General features: G+C 39.1%; 1 protein-coding gene across 1 annotated transcript in view; it reads right to left on the minus strand.

Annotated features, from left to right (window-relative positions):
• Positions 1-6,425: 6,425 nt before the first annotated feature.
• Positions 6,426-18,831, minus strand: part of LOC120741910 (Fc receptor-like protein 5) — a 58,208-nt gene continuing 45,802 nt past the window's right edge. Inside the window, exons 4-17 of the mRNA XM_040045020.1 lie at positions 13,701-13,973; positions 13,325-13,600; positions 12,868-13,176; positions 11,750-12,010; positions 10,736-10,984; positions 9,422-9,541; positions 9,247-9,262; positions 9,076-9,167; positions 8,170-8,220; positions 7,989-8,051; positions 7,806-7,865; positions 6,950-7,012; positions 6,807-6,869; positions 6,426-6,706 (exon numbers count right to left, since the gene is read on the minus strand). Coding sequence (XP_039900954.1) covers positions 6,699-6,706; positions 6,807-6,869; positions 6,950-7,012; positions 7,806-7,865; positions 7,989-8,051; positions 8,170-8,220; positions 9,076-9,167; positions 9,247-9,262; positions 9,422-9,541; positions 10,736-10,984; positions 11,750-12,010; positions 12,868-13,176; positions 13,325-13,600; positions 13,701-13,973 — 1,904 coding nt within the window. The 3' untranslated portion in view covers positions 6,426-6,698. The remainder of the gene's footprint in view (positions 6,707-6,806; positions 6,870-6,949; positions 7,013-7,805; positions 7,866-7,988; positions 8,052-8,169; positions 8,221-9,075; positions 9,168-9,246; positions 9,263-9,421; positions 9,542-10,735; positions 10,985-11,749; positions 12,011-12,867; positions 13,177-13,324; positions 13,601-13,700; positions 13,974-18,831) is intronic.

Here is an 18,831-nt window from a genome sequence, read left to right on the forward strand (position 1 = left end):
GTGATTAAAAAAGAAAAACAACTATTTTATAGAGGAAAAAAGAGCACAAAAAATAAGATTTCTAAAGGGAACATTTGTTTTATTTTATTTATTTTATTTTATTTGTATTTTCCTTAAATGTGTCAAATATATATATTCTCATCTAAATAATTTAGTGAAATAGCAAATTTATGATTATTTTACTTACATTATTGCAGCAGCAGAATGCGAGTCAGACACTGTATTTTTTAATAGTGGTGGAACTGAGTTCATATATTTTTTTCTTTAGCCTGCTTATTATCTTTGCAAAACAAACAAAGTGTAGACTGAATGTAGCGTGAGCATCCACTGAGCTTTGAGCCAGGGGGCGGTAATGCACCTTAACCTCAGTTGCCAACCAAGAAGTAGAAGAAGAAGCTGTGAGTGACTCATAAGTGATTCGTTCGTGCTATGATTCAGCACAGGAAGGGAGGTGGTGAGTGAATGAGTGAGTGATTCGTTCATGCTACGATTCAGCACAGGACATTAGCTCTCAGGAAAGGGTGAGTAACTAAAATGTGCTGTAAGCACGTTAGCAGAGCGATGCTACTGTGAACTTTTGAGCTATTGTCTTGATGTGAGCTTTCTACTCATGGGTTTTTCTTCCATCCCAGAGCAGAAATGTTTTTGTTAAGAAACTGGCTGTTGTTTTTTCCCACAATTTTAATGATAAGCTAGATATATTTCTACTAGTGAAATTAGTTTGCTAACAGTAACAGGGATGAGTCAGTGAATGAGTCAGTTGGGCTTGTGAATCATGATTCACGAGTCAGTAAAATGATTCTCGAGTATTGAAAGGTTCGTTCATGACTCGCACATCACTGGTGTGCTCTTTTGCTGCAGTAAAAAAATTGTAATCTGATGGCAATCTCTGCAATCCTGGGGTTAACCCTTTAAGACCTACCAGTCCGTAGAACCAAGTCCGTCAGAGCTTATATTATATTTTTATATGCTGTAGTGCCATTTTTGGAAGCATTTCAAGTTGCTATACGTCAATGCAACCATTATAGCCCAAATTTTAATAATATGCATTAAGTGCATAGTAATTACATAAATTGCAAAAAAGTGCAATAAACTACAAAAAAAATCGTTTTTGTTTTTTTAACATATATTTCTAGTTAGAGAAATTTAAGAGGCTTATCCCTCAAAACTGTAAATACAAAAAAGTTGCACAAAATAGTTTCCCACCACAGGAAATTTATTTTGAGTGTCTTCATAGTTTTATTTTTGAAATACACCAATTTTTATATACTGCAGGAAAAACGAAAATAATTATTTTAATGCAAATTTGCAAAAAAAAAAGCATATACATCAAAATAAACTATTTCCAGCAGTGCAATTTGAGTTCTAAGCATCCCAGAAACTATTCAGAAAGTCGTAAAGTCAAACATAACTTTTAAAAACACCAGTATTGTCAGGGTTTCTGGGTCGTTGACCCAGTATTTTCAGTTCACGTTCACTGTTTATCTACTGCCTGTTCCACTTCCTGTTTTATTGTATTAGCCTTGGTCTGTGTGCATTATGTTCAGTCCTCTTCCCATTCCCTAAGCCCTCTCTTCCCTTCAGCCCTTGTCGTGTCATTGATGTTATGTTGTCATTCCCGTTAGTGCTCAGTTATTCAGCCAGCCACTCAGTCTTTCAGTCAGCTAGTCAGTTCTGCCGTTCCTGTGTTGTTCATTCACCCGCTCCAATAAATTCTCATCATTTCTGCACTGTGAGTCCTGCATGTAGGTCATCTCTTCCATGCCTCCACACACAACCCCTGACAAGTATAGGCTTATAAGGCCCTGAAGGTAAAAACTACATTTCCGCAAAAACGACGTCACTTCCGGTTTTGGGCAGGACTTGCGATAGTTCGCGCTGATGTCTATTCCAATGTAGGAAGTGTTACAAACAGCTGATCGGATCGGCAAATATTATGTTTTTGTTGCTGCAAGTGCTTTTTATGCAATTTTTGCAAAGCTATATGTGGAAGGAAACTGTGACCTAGGACAAGCTGATGGCATAAGATGTAAGTACAACTCCTCCGGTTTCATATGCAAAAAAAATTATTGCGCTAGCTTATGTGGTTGCAGTTCTACTGGGATTTAAAAATAGTTACGCAAAACAAACTTTAGTGAGGACAGCATAGTTACTCACATGTTAATTTTGTCAAATTTGATCCTCATCAGAGTCAAAAAGGACAAAGTATGCTTTAGCATGTTGCTACCTTCTGGAGAACATGCTTTTCTGCTATACTACAATAAAGTGTGAGTCCACATCCACTACAGTACCAAGCATGCGCACACACAACACAGAGCAGGAAATATGAAGTGCAGTATACAAACCATTACAAATAATTAAAAGGGACGAAAACAAAGGCGGCACGGTGGTTAGCACTGTTGCTGCACAGCAAGAAGGTCCTGAGTTCAATTCCACCATCAGGCCGGGGTCTTTCTGTGTGGAGTTTGCATGTTCTCCCCGTGTTTGGGTGGGTTCCCTCCGGGTACTCCGGCTTCCTTCCACCGTCCAAAGACATGCAGTTAGTGGGGATAGGTTAATTGGTCAATCTAAATTGCCCATAGGTGTGAATCTGTGAGTGAATGCGCGTGCGAATGGTTGTCTGTGTCTCTATGTGTTAGCCCTGCGACAGACTGGCGACCTGTCCAGGGTGTACCCCGCCTCTCGCCCTGGGATAGGCTCCAGCACCCCCTGCGACATTGGAAAGGATAAGCGGAAGCGAATGAAAACAAAGGCGCAGAGAGAGTCGAGACAAACAAAAGTCTCCCAAAAGTTAATTCAATTCAATTCAATTCAATTTTATTTATATAGCGCCAAATCACAACAAAAGTCGCCTCAAGGCGCTTCATAGATACAGAGAAAAACCCAACAATCATATGACCCCCTATGAGCAAGCACTTTGGCGACAGTGGGAAGGAAAAACTCCCTTTTAACAGGAAGAAACCTCCGGCAGAACCAGGCTCAGGGAGGGGCGGGGCCATCTGCTGCGACCGGTTGGGGTGAGAGAAGGAAGACAGGATAAAGACATGCTGTGGAAGAGAGACAGAGGTTAATAACAGATATGATTCAATGCAGAGAGGTCTATTAATACATAGTGAGTGAGAAAGGTGACTGGAAAGGAAAAACTCAATGCATCATGGGAATCCCCCGGCAGCCTACGTCTATTGCAGCATAACTAAGGGAGGATTCAGGGTCACCTGGTCCAGCCCTAACTATATGCTTTAGCAAAAAGGAAAGTTTTAAGCCTAATCTTAAAAGTAGAGATAGTGTCTGTCTCCCGAATCCAAACTGGAAGCTGGTTCCACAGAAGAGGGGCCTGAAAACTGAAGGCTCTGCCTCCCATTCTACTTTTAAATACTCTAGGAACAACAAGTAGGCCTGCAGAGCGAGAGCGAAGCGCTCTAATAGGGTGATATGGTACTACAAGGTCATTAAGATAAGATGGGGCCTGATTATTTAAGACCTTGTATGTGAGGAGCAGGATTTTGAATTCAATTCTGGATTTAACAGGAAGCCAATGAAGGGAAGCCAAAACAGGAGAAATATGCTCTCTCTTTCTAGTCCCTGTCAGGACTCTTGCTGCAGCATTTTGGATTAGCTGAAGGCTTTTCAGCGAGTTTTTTGGACATCCTGATAATAATGAATTACAGTAGTCCAGCCTGGAAGTAATAAATGCATGAACTAGTTTTTCAGCGTCACTCTGAGACAGGATATTTCTAATTTTAGAGATGTTGCGCAAATGGAAGAAAGCAGTCTTACATATTTGTTTAATATGTGCGTTGAAGGACATGTCCTGGTCAAAAATGACTCCAAGGTTCCTCACCGCGTTACTGGAGGCCAAGGTAATGCCATCCAGAGTAAGAATCTGGTTAGATACCATAATTCTAAGATTTTCAGGGCCGAGTACAATAACCTCAGTTTTATCTGAATTAAGAAGCAGAAAGTTAGCGGCCATCCAGGTCTTTATGTCTTTAAGACATTCCTGCAGTTTAATTAATTGGTGTGTGTTATCTGGCTTCATGGACAGATAGAGCTGGGTGTCATCTGCATAGCAGTGAAAATGTATGCTATGTCTTCTAATGTTAAGACGAGGAAATATGGCGAAGCGTATGTAGCGCTGAAGTTGATCTATAATTTTCTTTTTCCTTTAATGTCAATAAGGATACAATGTTACAATTGTACTTATAGGAACAATTTTATAGCCAAACGATATTATTTATAGTCGTGGGGAAGAGTGGGGGGAGCGCAAAATGTTTTCTTTTTCCTAATGAGGGTGTCACAGAAAATAATTCAGAAGCACTGACATATTGATAAAGACAGCAAGCTGTGACTTTAATGATCCGTGTGCTTCAGCAAAATCCTCTTTCTGTTAACATATGTGTTGCTCCCAATAAATCAATTTATAAAGTAAAACATACAGAGAAAAGACTGCACTGAAACCAACTGTATTGACAGGAGTGCTGGTAAAAGACGAAGAGCAAAACAAGGAAGTGATGGAAGTACCATCTGTGAGGAAGGCTGCATGTTAACCCTGCCATGAGTGTTAATGATGAAGATCAGTCTTCATATTTAACTGTCGTGGCGTCTCTTTATGGAGATTCAGATGATGAGGATTTAAATCAAGCTATAATTGCCAGCCTGGAGAGTCACATGTGAGTAGCAAATCAACAGAACTTCAGCTTAAGAGGGGCAGTCATGGAATTGTCAAATGAATAATGCAAAATCTCACTTTAAGAGATATACGAGTGGAACTGTCAAGCAAAATTAGCACAAACAGATTGAAAAATTTAATAAGAACAAAAAGGGATTTTTTCTTAAATCTAGAAGCAACATGAAAAGAGACTGCAGCAGGATCCACTGACTTACTATGCTACTTTAATATTTTTTTCCCTCCGATAAGTAGATGGGCACTTGGAAAGAGCATTCTCTGTGGAAGCCAATCGATAATTTCACAATTTTAAAGGAGCGTGTAGCCACAACAAAATTCAATAATTTCTTCTGTATCCCAAGCAAAGCCACTAGATCCATCTCAGTTTGGCAGAAATATAATAATTAAATTCATAGATTTGGAGAATTGAGACTTCATTCATTCTCTGAAGAAAACTGTATAACTCTGTTATGTTTGGACTTTAATTCTACCCTCAGTCTTTTATCCTCTTGTATCAACTCATTCCTATGTAGGTCCTCCATGTGTCTGCATTTTCCCTGTTTAGTTTTCACATTTCCTGCTTTACTTTGGAAGTTTGTGTTCTTTGTGTGTTGCCTTAAATGTTACCTCCTTTGCCTCATCAATTGGCGATTGGCTTCAGCCCTGTCTCATTTTCTTGAGTTGTCTCCACTCCTCTAATCATCCTTCTGTGTATATGTAGTCTCTGCCTCTCCTTAGTTTTGTGCCAGTCTTCCTTCTGTGTTTTTGGTCGTCCTCTCTACAACATACATGACGGTTTATTTGGGTCGGTTATCTCAGTTTGATGCCATGTTTACATCCATGTAGCATGCCCTTGTCATTCTACCACAATCAAATAACTTTACTTCACAGAAATACGAAATGCAGAAGAAAGAGAAGCACTGTTTAATATAGATATAAAAATCCCTTTTTACAACGCATGTTCTGATTGGCCTGTCTGTGTCCTTCCTCCTTACACCAACCTCAAACAGCTCCTGTGGTTTTGACTGAATGTTTATATTTCCTGTCCTTTTCAAAAACAACAGCTTGTTTCTTGTGTTGTGTTGTTATCTTTTTCTATAGACGTGTACTGTACTAAAATCATGGCTGAATATGTGATAAAAGTTGGCAAGAGAACTGTGGACTTACAAATTGGATCTGTGTTATTTGCCGCTCTCTGCTCATCTGTACCATGTGGATTATAATTTTCAGAAAGAATTGGACTATTATATTGGATATATATAACTGATGTGATTTGATGATTATTTTGTGATGATTATTTTTGAATCTGCTTTTGTTTTACTCCTGTTAAATTGCTTTAATAAAATTTCATGCAAACAGTAAAAGGAAAACTGCAAAATATAATAATTGAATGGGTTTTCCACGTGTCTGCATGTCCCCTTTCCAGGTACTCCAGCTCCATCCCACAGTCCAGAGACCTGCATGTTAGGTTAACTTGTGATTCTAGTGGTCGTAGGTGTGAGCCTGAATGTTTGTGTGTCTCTGTGAGTTAGTCATGTGACACAATGGTGAACTGTCCCAGTGTGTTACAGCTGGGAGAGGCTCCTGTGATTCTGAATTAATAAGTGGAAGAACATGGGTTGATAATTCCTTTTTACATGATGTAGATTTTTAAACTCAAATAGTAAAAGTATTTGTTGGTGTCCACACCAGCACTTCCTAAGAAACTCTGCTGACTTTAAGTCGTTGCTATCAGCTACAAAAATCACAGGCTTCAAACTTTTTTCTCACTGCTGTTGGAACAGGATACATTCAAAGTTTTATACAAAAGTTCAACAGTGAATATAAAGAAAATATCAGCTGAATATAAAGAGCTTGGATCTGAAACAGGACACACCCTTGTGTGTGTTATGCTAAGCGAAAGTAACAAGTCCATATCATATTATTCAATATCATCTTCATAAACACTAAAAAGTGAGCACGTCTGATATTTGAGCAGCAGAGGAGCAACAGTGGATTCATAAAATGCTCCTTTTTGCTGCTGCAGCTCTCCTCACTGACCTGTAAGACAAACACACAAAGAACACAAATGTCCAAGTTTCAGGATGTTAGACATTTAATAACTTGAAGAATAACTCATCCTGCACAGAAGCATAATTACCAGGAAAGCTTCCTAACGTGACTTCAGAATAAACTGCTGCATCAGCTGCAGGACTTGATTTTCCTGTGAGTGGAAAGAAGATTTTAAGACCAGATAAACATGTTGAACAACATTCACTGGAGGTGATGGCAGACTTTGTTTACCTGCTTTCTTCTTGGCTTTTCCTTTTTTGGGGCGTTTGACCTCAGCATACATCAGACTGTCCTCTAAAAGAGACGTCAGAGCTCAGGATACATTTGATCAGCAGATATATGACACAGAGCTGTTGGACGTAGAGGTGGATTTAAACTGCAGATTTGTCAGCTGCAGCCATTAACAGCATTAATGCTACGCTCCCCTTAATGATTCTCGCTCTTTGTAGTTTCACTAGATTATTACTTTAGCTGCCAAGTACAGAACAGACTACTTTAAGTGCTAAGAGCAGCATGTAAGAGCCAATGATGAGATGTAATACTTCACAAGGTTTCCTTTACTGTTACACAAAAAGTTAACAATTTAGACTTTTGAACAAAGGATATTTTATTTAAGGAAATTAGCAAAACAAAAATCTTAATCAACTAGTAATAATCATGTAATTCAATCACCTGAATTTTATCCAAATGTAACTAATCTACTCAGTGCTATTGCTGATTTCAGATATAGTGTTGACATTAAAAAAAGATAATTTCAGTTCATAAGTCCACAGCGATTGAGCAACTGAAACTTTTGACCGTGAACTCCACAGTTCTTTCTTCCAATGTTGCTGATGTTACTCATCTGCAGCAAAATGATGACAACACAACAACACAGTATCATGCTAAACAAATACACCTGACTTAATGACTAACCCACCATAAACCTAAATGACTGCAGATTAACTCTGCTGATGTATAGTGGTAGTGTGTAGTAGGTAAGCTTGATAAGTGAATAATTAAACTCCATGTTGACCTATAATTAGCTGCAACATAATGAAATGACACATTTCAGTACAAACACTGAATGAGACTGTTGTGTCTGTACCTGCAGCTCCCGTCTTCACCTCAGAGTAAACAGCACTCTGCTCTGGTTCATGATGCTTCCCTGTGAAGATGATCAGAGTATTCAACATATGAAATAAATTAACTGCTAATTTTTTTATTTATTGTATTTTTACATTACATTTATATTTATTTTTTTTAAACTGCATGTGTTTTATTTACTTACTGTTCTTTTGAAGGTTTTTAAGGTCAATAAGAGAGTATGTGACATCTTGATGTTGATCTGATCCTGAAATGTTCATATTTTAGTTACAGGATTGTAAACATGTCATATGGAATTAGTTTCATTAAATCAAAAGCAAGTTTCATCTCTGACTGCTCTGTGCTTTTCTGCACATATACTGCACCATTTCTGTTGTCTTCCACGTGCATAACATATTCAGAGAGGTTATTGGTACCTAAAAAAAAGACGAGCCAGGGTCACATTAATCATTTTAATAAAAACCTAAAAGAGATTAAATATTCCTCTTTAAGTCAAAACCAGAACTATGAGATATTTTCAAACCATTAACCCATAATGTTGTTATTGTTTGTGTTGTTATGATATTAAACAACAGCTGTTCTCACTCCCGGGGCGTAGCATACCGATGTTTTGTCACGCAGCGTTCCTGAGGATTGTGAAAGGTGACCTTTCATGTATGGCAAGCCACCCTGGCCAAATATCGCGATGGCTTGCCATATCCACGTTCTTATGGTAGGCGCCGGGTTATGGATGAATTCCTGTGCAATGACGGTCCCGCGGTAATAGACGTTCCAGCCATGTATTCCAGCCCTAAACCTAACCTTATCCCTAACATTAACCAGCACTTTAATAAAGTGAAATAGTGTTTTCCAAAGCAATTTTAAGAAAATGAACAAACATGTGTAGATTGCGTCCAAACGGTTCTCATGCTTTCTTATTTTTCCAATGTTGTCATTTAGGAATGTGTTGGGTACCCAAAAGCATAAAATGTTGATGATTTGTCACCTAGCGTAAAATAATACGCTTAGGGAGTTAGAACGTGTTGAAACAACATCTCTGTGGATTCTTTCAGTAAAGATACATTCAGGCTGTAAACTCCTGTTTGTTTCTGATTTTATGTTCATGTGGCATTTGGCTGTTTGGATTTTTGTCTAACTGGATTTTGATAAAGATCCTTTGAAAAACTGCTGAACACAAACTGAACCTGTTTGAAACTGTTTGAGTTAATGAAGACTGAATGAAAAGTCAATATTAATAATGATAATATTATTTAAATGGTTTAAATACTGACCAGGATGAAGAGAGTGGTACTCATGAGTTTCATTCTGGTTGACTCCATGATTTGTGGAGGAGCCCGGACTGTGACTCTCAGACTGGATCGACCTAAAACAGGAAATAAACACAATAAACTCAAAAGTAACTGATGTTTGTTTAAAATAATAATAAAAAGTATTTTACCAACCTGGTGAAGCAGGAATCTGTGAAAGAGACAAATGTTATTACACATGTTTGTCATGTATAAATTGTTCCACTGATATTTTGTGTCATGAGATCAGAATACATGTATATGTGTGAATAATTAAAGTGTATGTAGTAAATAAACTCTCTAATACAGCATGAAAAGAAGAGGCTCTTACACTTGGACTGTCTGCAGCGATACAACAAGAGCAGGAGAATAATAATGAGAGAGACTCCACAAACCAGTCCAACCATCAACCACACAGGAGATGAAGAGCTGTCAGCTCCTGACACAGTTACTGCAACAACAAATAATAATTAATTATTAATAAAGTGTAAAAGAAGAACTCTGAGAGCACAAATCTCTGCTAAGGCAGCTCACTCTGTTGACAGTATTTACTTTTAAGGAAACAATATTGTATTTTCTATGCATTTATTTTATTTTATTTGTACTGTGAGAAGTTTGTAGTTCAGTAAAAATAAGTCCAAAGGCAGATTTTTTCAACATGACAACAAGGGCACATGTGAAATGTAGTGAGGTCAGAGGTCAAACGTAACATGATTTTTTAAATCTTTATACAGTACTTTCTATATGTTGACAAGACACAACACCTTTGTAAGAATCATAGTTTCTGTGTCATAAGGATTTTTATTTAGTGATAAAGTTGACCTTGAAGACCTCGGTGGCTGTAGCCAAATGTTAATGGATAGTTAACATGACTGCAGCTCGTCAGTGAGGTAACCAGGCAGGTCTGCTGGGATCCTTTCTAGGAAAATAAGATTTGTATGCTAACAGATTTTCCCCTTGTTTCAGTTTCTTCCTGCTTCAAGATTCGTTTTCATGCCATCATTCACCTCCAGTCAGACGCCTGCCGCCTTGGATCATTGCCCCCCTATTCACCACCACTGCTGCCCTCCTCGGAGCCTCTTCCTCACTTGCCTGCCTGCCCATCGTTCAGCAGTTTCCACAGACCTCTGCCTTCATCCACTAAACCCAGCTAGTCTGGACTCCAAGTAAGGCATTGTTGCAGCCACTTTATGAACACTCTCTGTCTTGTCACATTCCCTCAGATTTCCTGCCCTAACTGCTCTCTCCTCTCCCACAGATCTGCCGCCCTCACACTGTTATGTCCGCTCCTCTGGCCTGTCTCTCTCACCTCAGTTAAGATGTTTTTGTAGGACTCGCTCATTAATTTTGGGTTCATTTATGTTTTGTTCTTGTTGACTGAGTCAAAGCTCACAATCTGTTGTGTTAAATTATTTATCCTTTGTTCGAGTAAAAAAACCTTCACTTATTACATCCTCTGCTGTTTTCACTTGAGTCCTGAACCACAACGATATTAAACCTGACAATATAGAGATATTACATAATAGTTTTATAAAAGTTCTGACAAAATAGATCCAGGTGACTTCAAGCATTAAACCGACAATCTAATGTTCCTTCTCAAGCATGAAATCCATTAAAATCCATCAAATGTTTTGATCCTGCTCACCTTTAACTGACATCCAGCTCTGTGCTGACTCTCTTCCTGAGTACTGACACTTGTAGAAACCTTCATCAGACTTTGACACTGCAGAGATCTTCAGCTCCCCTCGGGGATCATTTTGAATAAGTTTGTCATTGTGATAGAAAAACACATTGGAAAGTATTTTTTGTTTTCTCAAACTGCAGCTCAGATTAACAGAAGCTCCCTCAGTCACAGGATGAACAGGACTCACCAGGATAGGAACATTACCATCATCTGTGAAACAATCACACACAATTGTTTCAGTCACATCAGCTGGTGCAAACTTTTAGAAAAAGCTGTGAGTCGTGTCTCATGATCTACATGCAGAACTGACTTCAGAGAGATTTTCTGAGAGCCTGGTTTTAATGACTGGAGAGATGTGCGAACAAGTGACAACATTTAAGGATGGAAATGTTCAGTTACAGTGGGTTCATCATGTGGATCATTCAGCACTTGCATTTTTGTTAGAAGGCCGAGGGTCCATGGAGTAAATAAATGCATCATGTTACTATTCTATATGGAGATTGTTGAATCTGTTATCTATTATGGTATCACTACATGATTTGGCAAACTTTCTGTCAAACTCAGATCCCAAATTCAAAATTTGATTAAGAGGACTGGAAATATAGTTGGGATGCTTCCTTCATCCTTCCTCCAGGAGTCAAACTATGAAATTATTTAATGGTTAAAGTTGAAATTGTAAATGTTTGTATGTTTGTTTTATTTTACACGACGTGTTTCCCTATTCCTTTATTCTGAAAGGGAGAATATATAAAATATTGTCTGCAAATTTTGACAAACTTGATTATAAAAAGATCGAGTGAAATGAGACCAACAATCAAGAATATTTTGATGCTTTGGTGCCTGTCTGAAAATGATCATTGATCATTGTTGTTTGTGTTGCCACATAGAATTACTTCACATAGAGCAAAGCTGGGACAAATGTTCATGTGACGTCTAAATCATTCAAATCCAAGAAGTAAATGTATAATAACATACTCTGTACAGTGATGTTGACTGCACTGCTGAACTCTCCTGATCCAGACTCACACCAGTACACCCCAGTATGTGACTTTGATGTGTGGATGTTACATGTGGATCCAGTCATTCTCCAACAGTCAGAGTACAGTCGGCCGTCCTCAGAGAACTTCCTCACTCTCCACTCAGTGAAGTTTCCCTCACAGGTCAGTGAGACAGAGTCAGAGGTGAAGTGTTGCACTCTGTCAGGACTCACTGTGAGAGACGCTGCTGAATGAACATCTGGAAACAACATGCAGTGAAGAGACAAAGCTCACAGATGTTAGGATTCAAAAGATCACAGTGGAAAAAAATAGTTCTTGCTAAACCCACCATAACTGCAAATAAATCTATGAATGAGATTTGTTAATACAGATTTAAATGTTGTGACTCCTGCATCTGGAAAGATTTCACTGAACCATCTGGGTCTCTCAGTAATAATCTCACAGCATCATTAGAAGCTACATTAGAAGTTTCTGTAAACCTGCTTTCCTACAGTTTGTCCACAGCGTGCATGTTTGTTGTTGCACAAGCAAATATCTTCACCATCAGTCATGTAATAAGATGTCTGACATCTGTGACCTTATTACAAACAGTCAGATCATGATCAGACAGTTTAACATCAGCAGATCTTAAATGTTTGTTCTCTTTGCTTCTACAAATCATGACAGCACTTTTACAGGCATCATGTCTGATATCATTTTTCACAGCAAAAGCACAACAACATGAGGACTAAAGACCACGAGATCATCTGTGTACATAATGTGCTTCACAGGAGTGCTGCCAGCTTTACAGACTTTCTAATCATCAATATGAAGATTAAAAAGAGCCAGAGACAAAATTCATCCTTGTTTAACTCTGTGAGAAACAAACAAGGAAGAATTTGAATAACAACAGAAGTGTCTGACTGAAGCTCAGTTTATTGAATGTAGTGAGAAAGGATGAGATTCAATTTAATCCTTATGAGGAAACTTAAGTATAATCATTTAATGCAATTTAATTGTAATTGGACATCAGATTTCAATGTCAGCATGCCACTGCAAGAAAAATAATGGTGAATTAAAGTGATGACGTAATTTATTAGAGAGAAACAAGCTGACCTGCAGACCAGACAAACTTTGGTCGACTGTCATCAGTGTGATACTCTGGGTCTCCTCTTCCAGCTCTGCACACATATCCTGCTGTGTGTGTCTGTCCATGAATGATGTAGGAGTCCTGTGCAGTCCCACTGCCATCAGGTAGCAGCTCATAACTGGAGGATTTATAGTTGAATGTTTTCAGATCAGGAACAGCTTTATACCAGTAGAAGCTCCATCCTGCAGACGGATGTTCAACCTCACAGTTCAGAGTTACTGAGGCTCCAGGACTCAGCCATGATGGAGACACAGTGAGGACAGGACGGGGTTCATCTGTTCAACAAAGATTTTCTCTCAGTGAACATGTAGTACAGTCTCTGAACAGTGAGCTCAGTTCATACAAAGAATAATAATCTCAGTCTATATGAACAGAAACACATTTTACAAAGTGTTCAAACAGCTTAAAGCAAACATGACTTACTGTCAGAAACTGTCAGTGTGACTGAATCACTCCACTCTGTTGTTTCATGCTGTGAACTTTTCATTCTGCCCTTACAGCGATAGTTTCCACTGTTCAATGATGAAGCATAAATAATCCTGTATTCATTTAGATTTGGAGGTTTTCTGATGCTGTTTGTTTTCCACTCATAATCCCACTCAGTGTCTCCTCCATGGATCTCACATCTGACAGTGATCGTCTCTCCTCTGTATATCTCAGACCAGTTTGGATGCAGAGTCACAACAGGCCTGTTTGAGACTGTTAATGTTCAAGAAAGTACAATAAAAACACATGAATGACAAAAGGTTCAGTTACCATCAGATGTAGTGCTTTGTGGTAAGTTCAAGTTTGAACTCACCAGTTGTGTCAATCCTGACTGGCTGACTGTCCTCTGTGTAGTAAACTGGTTCTCCTCTTCCTCCTCTGCACCAGTAGAGTCCTCCCTCTGAGACACTGATTTGTTCATTTCTCGCAGGTTCAGAAGATTTCCCATCTCTGTACCAGTAGTATTTCCATCCAGATGATGATGATGGTGATGATGATGATGATGGGCACACAGAGCAGGTCAGGGTCACACTGCCCCCTACTGGAACAGCTGTCCTATCAGCTCTCAGTTCAGCCTTTGGTTTCGCTGCAGTTCAGTTTAGAAGAAGAACATAAAAGTAAAAATGACTGAATCAGAACAATTTAAAGATGGAAACATGTGAATGATCAAATATCACAAAACTTTATTGGTGAAGCTATAACAAAGTGTGTGACACAAAATACTCTGAAATACTGTTTTGATCTGCACAGCAATTTTTTTTTAAATTTACTTCAGTGTATTTAAAATTAATTAATAAATGCATAGTTCGTTTACTGTCATTAATTTGAAGCATGACTTAGTTAATTCATCTGTAATGAGAAAGTAACCCAGGTTAATATGATCTGATTGTACTTAGCATGCTATGTCCTTGTGTGCTTTACTAAATCTGCTGTTAAAGCCTCTGATAGCTAAGATGAGACCTAGTAAGTGTGTTTTATATTCTTTTGCTGTGGAAACTGACATTTCCTGTCGATGTGCACAGATGTGTCAGAATGGGTTTTAAAAGACACATCGATGGTTTGGAGGAAGTAATTACGGAAGCTAACTCAGAAAGATCAATTAGAGAAAAAACTCTAAATAAATATCAATGGTACTGAAAGTAGCTGCACATAATGTTTTGTCTGTGAGATGATTATGAGTAATTTCTATACTCATTAAATATCATTAGCCTAAATTAATAACATACCAGCACAGACCAGCGTCAAACAAAATGAGGCCATATTGTCGTCTGAAGTTCAGAGTTCATTAAGTGAAAAAGACCCAGTGTGTGTTTGTCACCAGACTCTTTAACTAAAACCTGAAACCTCTAAGATCATTTCAACAATAGACAACATGCTAAAAACAACTGAAGGAACTGCATCATATGTTGGTGCAACAGGGAGTAATAAAAATAAAAATAACACAAATACAGAAGTGAAAATATTGGATGTAACTGTTGTTCTTAGTGGATGTGGTGGAGCAGCTGAAGCAGGTTCAGCATTTGTTCTGCACTTCATGTATTAGAGCTGCACAGCAGAGAAGTTACTCTGATATGTTTTGTTCTCTTCACTGTGAATAAAAAGCTGCTTTTAAAAATATTTTACTGAGCAGCACAAATGAAACAGCTACAAAGCTGCAAGAACAACAGATTCTTACTGATGTTGATAAAACAGATCTCCAACTTACATGATACAGTCAGTGTGATGGTATCACTCCACTCTGTTAACATATAGGTCCTTGTGCCCCGACAGCTGTATCCTCCACTGTCAGACTCAGCAGCGCTGCTGATTCTGTATTCATTGGATGTTTCAGGTATGTTTTTCTGGCCTTGTCTCCATTCATGCGTCCACTGAGCTCCTTCACCTCCCTGAATCTCACATCTGACAGTGACTGTCCTCACCGCTGTATATCTGAGTCCAGGGTGGCTGCAGGGTCACAGTGGGCTTAGTGGGAACTGTTCACATAAGAATGATCCAGTTAGGAGAAGAGAAACAGAAAAACTCTGCTGTTTATAACATAAGAGTAGAGTCACTGCAAAACAGCTGATTCACAGACAAACAGTTTGAAGACTCAACATCAAAACAAAGTCACAATAAAACTATTTATAGCTTTCAAACTGTAAGACAACATTTTTAGTAAAACGTACAAGTATTTACTTTGTACAGTTATCTTTTATTTATATTCTTTATAAATAAATTTATTATTTACAAAAAGTTACTGATTTTTTTTAATGAGTTGTCTTAAGTCTGATTTACTTTCACAAAGATGCAATCTTTGAGGTGTGTAAACAAATCAGTGTGGATAAACAAGAAAACACTTTAGATTAAATCTAGAAACAGGATGAGGAGAGACTTTTTTTAAATCCCAGGATTAGTTAGGCTTTTGAAGAAGTTACTCTGTCAAGGCCGATCCTTAATCTCACAATCTTAAAGTAGACACAAAAAAACTGAAGTTCTTCTCTTTTTCTATTTCCATCTCTCCAAGTAATCCTGCTGTCAGAAAGAGAAACAGAAGAACAGACTAGTCCCCAAAGACAGGACGTGACAGTAATGACAACTTTATACAAGACTTTTCAAACTCAAAATTTCACAACTCTTTATAGGAGCAGAAGAATAAATAAACAAAAGTGACAAATGTAGAAAAAAGCAACACAGTTCAAAGAACATTAACATGTCGAGTAAAACTGGAGAATTTGTCTCATGAAAATATTACTTAAACGAATTAAAAGGAAGTGACTGACTCCATGTCAGACTCCAGGCCATGAAGCACCTTAAAAGCAAATAATTAAATCCTGAAATCAGTTTGAAAACATGCTGGGAGCCAGTGTAACAGTGGGACAGGTTTAATCCCATGTGATGTGATTCGATGTGATGTGTTTGAGTTGATCTGCAGTCATTCATCTGATTGTTTGATGAGACTGTTTCAGTGATTTAGGTGTGAAAAATCAAAGCATGTAAAATGGTTTCCTGTCTTTAAATGTTTTAAAATGATTCATAACTTATGTTGCAATTAATCCAGAAATATTTTTGTTATTGTCTTGAAATTTTCCAGCAGAGAAGCAGCTGATGGCAGCGTGTGTTCAGCGTGTGTTCAGCATGTGTCCAGCATGTGTTCAGCATGTGTTCAGCGTGTGTTCAGCGTGTGTTCAGCATGTGTCCAGCGTGTGTTCAGCATGTGTTCAGCATGTGTCCAGCGTGTGTTCAGCGTGTGTTCAGCGTGTGTCCAGCGTGTGTTCAGCGTGTGTTCAGCGTGTGTTCAGCATGTGTCCAGCGTGTGTCCAGCGTGTGTTCAGCGTGTGTCCAGCGTGTGTCCAGCGTGTGTCCAGCGTGTGTCCAGCGTGTGTTCAGCGTGTGTTCAGCGTGTGTTCAGCGTGTGTTCAGCGTGTGTTCAGCGTGTGTCCAGCGTGTGTTCAGCGTGTGTCCAGCGTGTGTTCAGCGTGTGTTCAGCGTGTGTCCAGCGTGTGTTCAGCGTGTGTTCAGCGTGTGTCCAGCGTGTGTCCAGCGTGTGTTCAGCATGTGTTCAGCATGTGTCCAGCGTGTGTTCAGCGTGTGTTCAGCATGTGTTCAGCGTGTGTCCAGCGTGTGTTCAGCGTGTGTCCAGCGTGTGTTCAGCATGTGTTCAGCATGTGTCCAGCGTGTGTTCAGCGTGTGTTCAGCATGTGTTCAGCGTGTGTTCAGCGTGTGTTCAGCGTGTGTTCAGCATGTGTCCAGCGTGTGTTCAGCGTGTGTTCAGCATGTGTCCAGCATGTGTCCAGCGTGTGTTCAGCGTGTGTTCAGCGTGTGTTCAGCATGTGTCCAGCATGTGTCCAGCATGTGTTCAGCGTGTGTCCAGCGTGTGTCCAGCGTGTGTCCAGCGTGTGTTCAGCGTGTGTTCAGCGTGTGTTCAGCATGTGTCTAGCATTTGTTCAGCATGTGTTCAGCATGTGTCCAGCGTGTGTTCAGCATGTGTCCAGCGTGTGTTCAGCATGTGTCCAGCGTGTGTTCAGCGTGTGTTCAGTGTGTGTTCAGCATGTGTTCAGCGTGTGTTCAGCGTGTGTTCAGCGTGTGTTCAGCTGAGGAGATTCAATGGCAACATTTAAAGTTTCTCCTGAGTTTAGCTGAAAGACATTAGCTCACATTCAGTTTTGAAACAGTGATGAAAACTCTGCGTTTGCAGCCACAGACACAAGGCAGCTGGGACAATGACAATTGGATTTATTTTTTTCATGTTACAAACACATTTTTTTTCTTTTCCGGATGTTTGACTCTGAATGACGACTGAATATTTTTATAAAGGAAAAACTGTTTTACATGACTTTGGATACTAAATTAAAAAAAAAAAAACTGCAGTACTGTTTAAAGTATTTTGTTGTGTTTTGGGAATTAAAATGAGTGAAATGTGTCCAACTTACCTGTTACTCTCAATGTGGTGATGTCACTCCACTCTGTCCAGGAAGAGTTTCTTCTGCCCCGACAGCTGTATCCTCCACTGTCAGACTCAGCAGCGCTGCTGATTCTGTATTCATTGGATGTTGGAGGTGTGTTTACCTTAGCTGGTCTCCATTCATACGTCCACTGAGCTCCTTCATCTCCCTGAATCTCACATCTGACAGTGACTGTCTCACCGCTGTGTATCTGAGTCTTGGATGGCTGCAGGGTCACAGTGGGCTTAGGAAGAGCTGTTAAAAAAATATCATTAACAAACTTAAATATAAAATCATTATTAAAGTTGTCCCAGTTTTTATTGCTCTTGTTAATTGTAATCATAATTTTGCATGCTGTAGACAATATGAGTTGAAAATCAGCAATAAAAAAGTTTTGTTGTATTAATTATTACTAAAAGTCATAAATGCATGACTGCATTTCTTTTGTGATATGCGGACATTGGTTGATATTCAGTTTGAGCCTCACAAAGACAGTCATTAAGAGAACTCAACATGCCAGGGTCACATGTAATTTTACAATCCAAGTCCAAACTTTTCTGAACCAGTGGATTTAGCACTAGACTTTTTTTAATAATCAGGAATGTAAACATGTGACAGGAAACAGTTTAAAACATCAAGCACATGGGCTCAACAAAGTTTACTAAAAACTTCATCAGCAGCAGATCAAGGTACCTCTCAGTGATTTTCATGAACTGAACTGTAAACAAATGATCCACATATGGACCTGTTCTACATTACAGGTTCTTCTGAGGTATTCTGACACTCGTGAACACCTGTGGTGGGTGTGGTTTGGGGCTTAGACTGAGACTGAGAGTCAGACTGGAGCAGAATGGAGGGAAGAGTGTGTGTGTGTGTGTGTGTGTGTGTGTGTGTGTGTGTGTGTGTGTGTGTGTGTGTGTGTGTGTGTGTGTGTGTGTGTGTGTGTGTAAACAACAGAGATAAAAAGTGAGCACAGGATCTAAAAGCTCTCCCCTTGTGTGTGTGTTTGGGCGTGTCGTACTG

This window comes from Simochromis diagramma, unplaced genomic scaffold, assembly GCF_900408965.1.
Source record: "Simochromis diagramma unplaced genomic scaffold, fSimDia1.1 OVJJ01000590.1, whole genome shotgun sequence".
In the NCBI taxonomy this organism is placed as follows: Eukaryota; Metazoa; Chordata; class Actinopteri; order Cichliformes; family Cichlidae; genus Simochromis; species Simochromis diagramma.